Below are 11,166 nucleotides of genomic sequence, written 5' to 3' on the forward strand. Positions count from 1 at the left end.
TTCTACATAAACAAGTGTCTTTATTCATTCATTGTCTGTAACCCTTATCCAGTTCAGGGTCGCGGTGGGTCCAGAGCCTACCTGGAATCACGGGGCGCAAGGCGGGAACACACCCTGGAGGGGGCGCCAGTCCTTCACAGGGCAACACACACACATTCACTCACACACTCACACCTACGGACACTTTTTGAGTCACCAATCCACCTACCAACATGTGTTTTTGGACTGTGGGAGGAAACCAGAGCACTCCTCACAGACAGTCACCCAGAGGAAACCCACGCAGACACAGGGAGAACACACCACACTCCTCACAGACAGTCACCCGGAGGAAACCCACGCAGACACAGAGAGAACACACCACACTCCTCACAGACAGTCACCCGGAGGAAACCCACGCAGACACAGAGAGAACACACCACACTCCACACAGTCACCTGGAGGAAACCCACACAGACACAGGGAGAACACACCACACTCCTCACAGACAGTCACCTGGAGGAAACCCACGCAGACACAGGGAGAACACACCACACTCCTCACAGACAGTCACCCGGAGGAAACCCACGTAGACACAGGGAGAACACACCACACTCCTCACAGACAGTCACCCGGAGGAAACCCACGCAGACACAGGGAGAACACACCACACTCCTCACAGACAGTCACCCGGAGGAAACCCATGCAGACACAGAGAGAACACACCACACTCCTCACAGACAGTCACCCGGAGGAAACCCACGTAGACACAGGGAGAACACACCACACTCCTCACAGACAGTCACCCGGAGGAAACCCACGCAGACACAGGGAGAACACACCACACTCCTCACAGACAGTCACCCGGAGGAAACCCATGCAGACACAGAGAGAACACACCACACTCCTCACAGACAGTCACCCGGAGGAAACCCACACAGACACAGGGAGAACACACCACACTCCTCACAGACAGTCACCCGGAGCGGGAATCGAACCCACAACCTCCAGGCCCCTGGAGCTGTGTGACTGCGACACCTACCTGCTGCACCACCGTGTCGCCCAAACCAAGCGTCTTGTGTTGATTAAATCTTTAGAGAATCTGTAGTAGCTGATTTCATTTGCATGAGGCATGCTCTCATAACCAGCCCAGGTCTAATGCTCATATTCACCAGTGAGCACTTTTGCTTGATACTGACCACTGCACACCGAGAACTATCCACAAGTCCTGAGTTTTGGAGACGCTCTGCCCAAGAAATGACTGTTCTCCCACCACCTATTATACCACACCTGTCTACCACCACCCCACACCACAAGGGGCGCTGTAACCCGCTCATCAGTGTTACTTCACCTGGCAGTAGTTTTAATCTTGTGGCTGATCAGTGTGTGTAAATACAGAGTGTATGTAAGTTCTTCCCTGTCGTGTTTTTATGTATAAAATCATCCAGAACACAATAGGAGCATATTTTCCTGTCATTCACGAGGAAACACAATTGTTTATAGGAATTTACTGCCATTTTTGTGAGTAGAGGAAGTGAAATTCTAAAGGTTAATGCCGAGTTGTTTAATCCAAGCCCCGCTCGGTCTGAATGTGTGTCCGTTACCTTGAGCAGGAAGGAACCAGGAAACATTTAAAGTCAGAAACAGTAGCTCCTTTGTGGCTGCAGTTTGTGTTTTCCCGCCCACACGGTGCTCTTGAATACATGTTATTGGTTGGTGGACTTTTCTCAGTCCAGCAGTGACACTGAGGGCTTTACAACTCCAGCAGCACCTGCTGTGTCTGATCCACTCACGCCATGTCAGTGTCCCTGCGGTGCTGAGAATGGTCCACCACTCCTTCGCGGGTCCTGACCTGACCGACTGGACTACAGTGTGAAATTGTGGAGCTAGAGTCACCTGTGGGGCCAGTGGTGCTGGGTTAAATGGACAGTGAGGTGTCGAAACTAAGTGTTGAAGTGGGTGTCTTTAATGCTACAGCTCCTCTGTGTTTGGCCCTACAAGCAACTACAAGCAACCAGGTGGTTTACCAGAACAACCATGTGGGGAATGCTTTAGCTGCGCAACAGATGTTTATTAGGAACTGCGCTTTTGGTTATACATCTTTTTCAAGTTTATTTTATTTAGTTTTTATTAGTTATTTTATGAATGTGTTGCTTGAGTTATGTATGAGCTCTAATGTCATCACTTCACTCTCTCTCTCTCTCTCTCTCTCTCTCTCTGTGTGAGTGTGTGTGTGTGTGTGTGAGGTCAGTAGGTGAAATTTCCACCCACCAGCTTACAGCACAGACCTACAACCCTGATGTGAAATGATCGTCATGTTTCCGTGGCAACCATCAGGTGTCAAGGGGCAGCATCACCTTCCTGTAACTGTGTGTGTGTGTGTGTGTGTGTGTGTGTGTGTGTGTGTGTGAGAGAGAGCTGTGATCTGAATCTTCGGGGGTCTTTAACACACTCAAACACTCAGTTAAACCCTGAGTCAACTCTCTTCCATTGAAATCACGAATGCTATTTTAGACTCACACTGAGCTCATTTCCCAGTGTAGAGCATCAGTAATGAAGCATGATCCCACCTCCCTCACCTAGAGGCTTCAGTAGTGGTTCAGTTCTATTTAATGATGTGAGCCACGATAAAATAAGCCTGGATTAATGTGTGGAAGAAGCCTCAGTAATAACTCTCAGGTTTAATTACTATTTAAAAGAGTAATAACAATAATAAAAACCATTACTTTTCGGAATAAACGTGTGTAAGAACGAGGCCTGTGGGGTGACACTACACTGTAGTGTGTCCTCTAGTAATAACTCTGTCAAATATTAAATAACAATATAATGATTTTAATTATTTGGGTTAAATTCTGAGAAATAAGAATTATTATGCGTTATGAATTATGCAAATTAAACCGTTTGTGGAATCTCTCTGAAGTAGTGTAAGGTTCTGTCAGGTCGTGTGTGTGTGTGTGTGTGTGTGTTGGCTTGCCTGTGCCAATCATTGGCCCTCAGAGTCCTGCTCCACACATGCATACTAATGCTTAATCCTCTCGTGTGTGTGTGTGTGTGTGTGTGTATGTGTGTGTGTGTGTGTGTGTGTGCGTGTGTGTGTGTGCGTGTAGATGCTGTAGATTAGCTTCTCTTCAGGGAAACACCACTGCCTACTTTCCTGGAAGTGACATCTTTTTTTTTTTTTTTTTATGTGTGTGTTCTTTACCACAGAGCAGCAAGTAACGCGCGCACACACACACAAAGAGAGAGAAAGATACAGCGGCTAAAACAAGCGGCGTAAAAAGGCTGCAATGTTCTCTGTGGGAAAGTGAGTTTGTTTCTGTGAAATAAGTTCTGTTTGGTCAGAGGTCACCCTTTGAACACCATCATCACTGCAGGCCCTGTCCACCTTAGACTCTCTTTATTACATTCCCATGCTACTTTTATCACATACACTTTCAGAATACCTGGGTTCTTTTGGGGGTTCATGTGTAGGAGGGTCCCTCTGTGTTCTGCCGATCAAACCTGTCCCGAATGTGACACTTGTTCACGTTTTTTTTTAATCGTTACCGTGTCAACCTCAGTCCCTCTGTTTTGTTTGGGCCCTGGGTATAGGCCTTCGCCTCAGAGCGTTCGATTTAGTGCCAGTGATTCACCTTCAGAGGACCCTTGTGTTATGCCCACGACTGTCAAATGAGCAACATTCACAACGTGAGAGAGGAGAACATCCAGCCGCACTCTCACTCCAAATGTGGCCAGTCCACGTGGCAGTGGAGAGAAGAGAAAGCCCTCAATGAGGAAAGAAAACATGACCATGGGCTGATCCCAGAGCCGTCGGGGACGTTTGAGTTACGAGTCAGTCGTGAGACCATCTGTGTATCTGCTTGGAGACCTCCCACTGATCCCACTGATGAGGAAAAGTGAGAATCGGAAAGCAACAGAAAGAACATCAGATTTCTGTAATGGTGTCATAAATCAGGCTTCAGTAGAAATCACTCGGCTGATTTCAGGGACGATAGCGTCCAGATCTCCACACACAGACCAGAGATAGAGCTTTGGTGTTTTTTTCTTTTCCTGATTTCCGTCTGGGCTGGTGGTTTCAGGGCTGAACCCCAAGGCTTTTCTCAGGCAGAGCTGAAGATTTCGAGACAGCGCGGTGATTCAGAAGAAAAGAAAGAAAGAAATCAGAATGCTTTCAAGAATTCTTCACTCACCGTGAGTCACCAGAAAAATCAAAGACTTTCGCAAAGGTGAGGAGTTCTCAGAGGCCCATTGTTCAGAAAGGAGTCGGCCTCTTCTATGAAAACAAATCCACCGTAAGTTTAAAAGCTGAGTTGCTAGGATTTAGGAGAGGCTGAACCACATAAATCCACCTTAAATTTACAATCTGAGCTGCCAGAATTGATTTAATGAGGTTGAACTTTAGTAACTCCACATTAAATATGAGTTGCTAGGAAAGAGAGGCCAAACATTAATAAATCCACCTTAAATTTTAAAGATGAGCTCCCAGGATTGTTTAACAGAGTCAAACATTAATAAATCCACCTTAAATTTAAAATCTGAGTTGCCAGAATTGATTAAAAGAGGTTGAACTTTAATAAATCCACCTTAAATGTATGAATTGCCAGGACTGTTTAAAAGAGAGGCCGAACATTAATAAATCCACCTTAAATTGATTTAAAGAGCTTGAACTTTAGTAAATCCACCTTTAATTTTAAAGATGAGCTCCCAGGGTTGTTTGAGTCAAACATAAATAAATCCAAATTAAATTTAAAAGATGAGTTGCCAGAATTGATTTAAAGAAGTTTAACTTTAGTAAATCCACCTTAAATGTATGAGTTGCCAGGAAAGAGGCCGAACATAAATAAATCCACCTTAAATTTATGAGTTGCCTATACTGTTTAAAAGAGAGGCCAAACATAAATAAATCCACCTTAAATTTAAAAGATGAATTGCCAGAATTGATTTAAAGAGGTTGAACATTTAAGGTAAATCTACCTTAAATGTATGAGTTGCCAGGAAAGAGAGGCCGAAGATAAATAAATCCACCTTAAATTTAAAAGATGAGCTCCCAGGATTGTTTAACAGAGTCAAACATAAATAAATCCACCTTAAATTTAAAAGCTAAATTGCCAAGGGTAACCTTAAATAACTCCACATTAAATTGCAAAAAATGTCCTTAAAAATCCATTTAAGGTGGATTTCAAAACCTTAAATTCAAGAAATGTCATGATTCTATATTTCAAAAGCTTTCCATCATAAAAACAGTGTAACTCTCCTTAAATGTTAGTTTTAAGAGCATTTTCTTTCCAACTTTTATTTCAGAGTCGTTCCAGGAAGACGTCTTTAAGTTACTATAGCAACCGAAACACCTGCAGAAGTAGCCTGACCCTGGACCTGTTCCAAAAACCACAGGTACACTGCGTTCCTGTCTGACTTCCTCCTTCCGGGAGAGGACTGGTGATCACAGATGTGGTTTTTACGTGAAGCTCAGTTCTTATCTCCACTTCTTACTCTCTTTCTGACTAATCCCCCTGAGCCTCTGCCTGGGCGTCTCATTGGCCGAGGACTTTGTTGTACTTTCTGAAGCTCTGCCCCTTTCCCCACTCCTCCCCCTGTTTCTTGTAAACTGGAGCCTGAGCTGTGAAGAGTTACAGTCACCAGAGCCCTGCCCCTGCAGCTACACAGATTAATCACAGAGCAGAGATGTGTCTGTCATCTCAGGATGCGCCGGCTACAACCAGACACCCTGGGTCAGTCCTAATGACGTAGTAAAAATAAAGGTGGCAAAAAAAAAGAAAAGAGGACGATTCTGTAGAAAAACCACATCTGCTTCAGCAAAGAACCACAGTCTGAGGTTTTAACAGAGGCTTACAGCACACGCTGTACTATAACACACTATGCTATAGACGCACTGCTATCATTAGAGTTCAACAAGGAAAAATGAGGCAAATGCTCAGCGATTCTGTGGTTTTAACCATGATTTTAAGGGAATACACCTCCTTCGTGGAGCTGGGCTGTCACTGTAACAGTAGCATGTGAGAAACCAGGCCCCGAACAGAGGGCCGACGTCTTCGATGAAGCGCGTCTGCTTCAGTGAACAGCGTTTTCAACAAATGAATCATCGAGAGTCATTCAGAAAGCGCTCTGCTTTAAGTGGAAGTCTAGGTTTGGAAGAACGACGTAGTCAGAATACACCCTCCACTCTTTACGATAAAGAAGGCTGCGTCTGAGTAATCTGTAAACACACAGCGCTGAGGAGGTCTGGGATGTCTTCTCACACTGACGTAGGGAGAGTACATCCTTGGCTGATGCCAGAGAAGAACCACACCGGGTTCAGTCAATACCTCACGATAAATGAAGTCATGTGTCACGCAGAATATGCGCTCGTTTCTCTAGAAGCCCAGGTTTGTTTCGAATTCACCCTGCACTCCTAATAATAATAATAATAATAATAATAAACGGCGCTGTTCGAAGAGTGATGCTGTAGATTAGCTGCTTCTATTTCAGTACCAAAGCATTTCCAGTGAAGCATTTAATTACAAAATACACGCTGTAGGAAGCGCGTCGTGAAAATGACGTGCTCAGAATATCCCCTTAACTCCAAGGTATTTTAAGAGGGAAGTTAAGGTTTGTGACAGTGATGTAGCGAATATAAACACAGTTCCTCAGAATCAGTGGTTTGTGAGTGTGAGTAATTTAGAACACGCCGGACTGGAAGTGTACACTAGTAGAACTACTGCAGTAAAGGCCTCACTCTTAAGATGACACTGAGAAGAAATCTTTTAGCTCAGTGCATTGGTCTGGGTTTGTTTAAGTGTGGGAAGAGGGATGCCACAGAAGAACCACTCGGGGTCGGCTGAAGAACCTTTCACTGAAGGGTTCCTTGGAGATGAGGCGAGTGAGTGGGATTCTCCATGTGTTGTGGTGTTTCTAGAAAGCTGGGATAGACTGCTATTCGCATTTTGGACGATTGTTTGAACGTACACGCATCTCCCAGCTGTGGTTCTTCTGTGGCATCCTCGGTCCTTTATAAATCCCCAAAAATTAAAACCCAACAAAGACCTTGGGTCACCTTTCATAGCTTTAACGAGCATTATCTCACTCTTACGGCAAAGTGGAAAAAAAGCAGGATTCAATTTCATATTTTAACAAATACATTTATTACCAGTATAAAAATAATGGTATAAAAATAGGTTTTGCACAGCAAAAGAATGAGTCACAGAGAGCGGCGCTCCCTGCATATAGTGTAAACATTCAACATTGATGTAAACTTCCAAGGCTGGAGTGTTCAAGTCTGAGAGCTGGACAAGTGTGCTACAAAGTGCCTGCATCGCTGGAGGAAGACGAATAGGAGGAGTTTGCGAGGTTACGTCCTTAATCCCCATCACAGTGTGTTCAAACCAGTATCCCTGAGCAAGGTGCTTTAATGCCGAGCGTGAAGGACTCAGAGCGGATAAGGAAAAGCCTGGAGAAAGTCTTTGACGAAGGGGTTCTCGATGGCTTCCAGTTCTGAGGAGTCCATACACGACGTCATGAAGCTCTGTCGACATAGGTGCTGCAGGGAGGGAACAGCGTCCTTGCGGTAGGGACGCACTAAGCTCTTCTTGGGAGAGGTCTTGTAGTGTACCAGCAGCTTGAACAGGGACTCGAAGCTGTCCTTGCTCCCGTACAGGCTGAAGCGGGAATTCCGGAAGAGGATGCGGATGCTGACCGGTCCGGAGGACGCGCAGTAGCTGAGCGTGAAAAAGACGTCCTTCTGCCGGCTGTCCCGGATCAGGAACGTACCCTCCGGCTCCTTCTTGAGCCGCTCGTGCGCCTCCTCCACCGTCATGGCACCCCAGTAGAATCCACTCTGCTCCAGCATGCAGCTGGTCTGGACAATGATCCGGTATTCCTTCTCGCTCCGGAAGCTCCTGAAGTGCGTCGGAGGTGAATTCTGTGCCTCTGCCAGAACTCCCCTCTGCCTCTGGGCTCTGCGCTCTGCTGTTCCTGAGGTTTCCTCCACGGCACTGTGCGCTACCATCCTACTCGTAGCAACAGCAGCGCTCCTCCATAGTTCACCTCCACCCGGTCATCCACATCAGGAGAGCACGATCTGCCGGAAGAGGGAAAGACAGTTCATAAGTCAATGCTTATTGACAGCGTTGCACATTCCTCACTCCTCAACCTTTCTATACTTCACTGTAATTTAGTGGTTTCATATGAACTTCACTGCGTCTAGGCTTTTGACGGCCCTGATATCTAACATTAACACCAACCAGTGCAGTCCACCTTAAAACAACATCCCAAGCATCACTTTTATGATATAATATCTTTTAGAGGTCCATGACCGCTCTAATTGACTCGACGTATCCCTTTAATTATGCAGACATTAAAAAATGTACGGGTATTCCCCTTTAACCAAGTCGTTTCGCATTCAACTGACCCCCAACCCAAGCCCTTCCCCAAAATGGTGTCCCTTTCTTAGAAATGACAGGTTTAGGTTTTGTGTGAGTGTCAAGCGTTTGTCATTTTAACCTTTTAACCTTAAACTAAATCAAGTCCTCCACTTTAATCACACTTTTACCAGACTAAACTTAACCCTGACTCAGATTAACCGTCTCCTTTACGCTCTCTCTAATTAAACACAGCACACTTCAACACTACGAACAAATAACGGTCAGTGAGAGGCTCGAGACCAACTGCCGTTAACCCCTAACTCGCAGAGCCTCTGTGACAAGCGCGAACCCCCCCCTCAGCTGTAGTTTACACGACACGAACCAGATGCGTACACACTGTTTACATGAAATGGCCTCCCAAACCTCATATCCATCTTTATATCTACCCCTACGTTACCATTATCGGCTACACGCGTGAAAACCTGCTCCTTAAATATAATATCGACATATCAGGAGGTCTGGTTACCTTAAAAGCCCAGTGTAAGGTGAATAAAGAAGCTTCAAAGTTTCTCTATAAAAGCTGAGTTTTAAACCAAAACGTCCCAAGCGACTCAAAAGCTCACGACTGATTTATTCACGAATTCTACAAAGTGGGTGGACTTCTCCTTTAATCACAACAGCGAAGCAGCCCGCTACTTTCCACCTTAAAAGCAGACTCTGCACGTTCAGTGTGGAACGGAACATTTGAAAAAGAAGATAACGGTGAATTAAAATGAGGTTAATTCTGTGTTATTAAAGCCCTGCACAATTTTAAGGTGGAATGGGAAATTCGAGCGTGAAAGGAACGCGAATCCTTATTCACTTAAGGTGGAATGTAGAATTCCTACAGGCACGGAACATAATCCCAACCGAAATCATTCTAAGAAATCAGCGTAAAGCCTTCATTTTAAGGTGGAATGGCGAAATGTGGAGTGATTAAATCCTGCTTTGTTTTTTTTTTTAAATATTTATATATTTTGTTTTAATCCGTGAAAGAGTTGGCGCTGAATAAGAACGCGACGTGTGAGTGATTAAATCCCGCACTTTTTAAGGTGGAATGGAGAGTTCCTTCTTACCGTTTAGAGGAGGTGTTGTGTGAATGGAGAGAAATCTGAGACATGAAGCTTGCTCCAGAAAGGCGCCTCGTAGCGCTGTGTGAAGAGTGAGTGTCTCTCTGTAAAGTGAGAGACGCGAAAACCGAGGCTCGCATTTAAAGCTCTTGTCCCCTCCCTCTTCCAGGAAACTTCACTTTCGCTTTAGCTCTGACTCTTCTCTGAAATCAGAGAGTTTAGAATAGAGCTGCAGCCCCTGCTTTTACTTCCACATCACACTCTGTTCTCCAGAACAGAGGAGATTCTCTTCACAATAACCCTGCAGAGAACACACACAAACATCAACTGTAGTTCTGCATTAAAGAGGGCAGTCTATCTGTTGCTCTGCATACTTCTTTATTCCCCATTTCACCCTGTCTGTTAATCATCAGCTCTGCAGTGACACTGATGTGGTGGTGTGAGTGGATCAGACACAGCAGTGCTGCTGGAGGTATAAAAATGCCCACTGCACCCTGTGTGCATCGTACTATGTCCTCTGATTAAGTACCACCACCGCAAACTGTGCAGCAACTGGTGTTGAAAAACTCCAGGCGGCGATGCTGTGTCTGATCCTCTACTGCCAGTTCACTCAGTGCCACTGCAGCAACCAGCTCAGGTTTATTAAACACAGTGCATCTGCTCATTCTTTATTGTAATATTGTATTGCTTTTCTACACGTTACCTTCCTCCAGACACAGAATAATGAACTCTAAGCCTGTGGTGGATGTGATTTAAAGCTGTGTTGCACAAGTTCGGTTGGAGTGAAGCAGCAGACACTTTGTGTTTAGCAGCAGCCACTGCTCAGTTTCTGTAAATACAGCAGTATTCATTTCATACAAAGTGCAACTCAACGCCGGTGCAAACAAAAGCCAGTTGTAAGTTTCATTTCTTAACAGCAGGGGGCTTTAAAGTTCCCCAAAGCAAAACTCAAGCCTAAACCCGGGCTGATCTCGTCTAATCCTGTTTAAATAATCCTGCGAAAAAAGTGCAGGTCCGGAACCGAACTCTGCAGGAGAGGGAAGGTGATTGCAAAGAGACTGCAAATGATATTTGACTGAGAACTCACTTTAGGACTGTTTCTATCGGTCAGTTCCTCAAGGCAGTTTCGCACCATGTGATGGACAGCAGATGTGGTCATGTCAGGGAGATATTTGTGGGCAGATACATACTGCATCTTGCCTTTGTCTTTGAAAACGCCGCCTCACAATGATTTCATTGTGAAACTGAAAAGCTCCTTATCATCTGCAATCAGTGACATGTTGGAGGCTGTTGACGCTTTCATTTCTCCTGCACTTCTCAGAAATACTGTGTTTCCTTCATATAGGGCTGCCGCCTCATTCCTCCATATCTGGCTGCGGGGAAAATATGAAAATAATTATAGGGAAAAAAAAAAAAAACAACTGTGCTAAAGTTTTTTGGACAACCCTAATAAAGAAAACAGGCAGCTTCATAAGGGCAGACCCATTGTGGACATTGGGCAGACTATAGTCTCTAGAGCAGGGGTATTTAATTAACATTCATTAAGGACCAGTTAAAGAAAATGTACTCAAGCCAAGGTCTGGAACATCATGATGTCTAACCTGCATTAGGATCAGTGCCATACCCTGTATATTTAATTAGCCTAGTAGCTATATCAACAGTGTAGGAGGGGGCGCTAGTCCTTTGCCGGGCAACACACACTCACACCTATGGACACTTCTGAG

General features: G+C 44.9%; 1 protein-coding gene across 1 annotated transcript; it reads right to left on the reverse strand.

Moving 5' to 3' along the window:
• Positions 1–7,123: 7,123 nt before the first annotated feature.
• socs1a (suppressor of cytokine signaling 1a) lies at positions 7,124–10,260 on the reverse strand. The gene is made up of 3 exons (XM_066642100.1): positions 10,146–10,260; positions 9,449–9,743; positions 7,124–8,050 (listed from the first exon to the last, which is right to left on the reverse strand). The coding sequence occupies exon 3, from the start codon at positions 7,976–7,978 to the stop codon at positions 7,400–7,402; it is 579 nt and encodes a 192-aa protein (XP_066498197.1). The 5' UTR covers positions 7,979–8,050; positions 9,449–9,743; positions 10,146–10,260; the 3' UTR covers positions 7,124–7,399.
• Between the last annotated feature and the right edge of the window lie 906 nt (positions 10,261–11,166).

This window comes from Hoplias malabaricus, chromosome 13, assembly GCF_029633855.1.
Source record: "Hoplias malabaricus isolate fHopMal1 chromosome 13, fHopMal1.hap1, whole genome shotgun sequence".
Classification (NCBI taxonomy): Eukaryota; Metazoa; Chordata; class Actinopteri; order Characiformes; family Erythrinidae; genus Hoplias; species Hoplias malabaricus.

Coding starts and splice junctions, on each gene's coding strand:
- socs1a (XM_066642100.1), bottom strand. CDS start 7,978: ATGGTAGCGCACAGTGCCGTGGAGGAAACCTCAGGAACAGCAGAGCGC.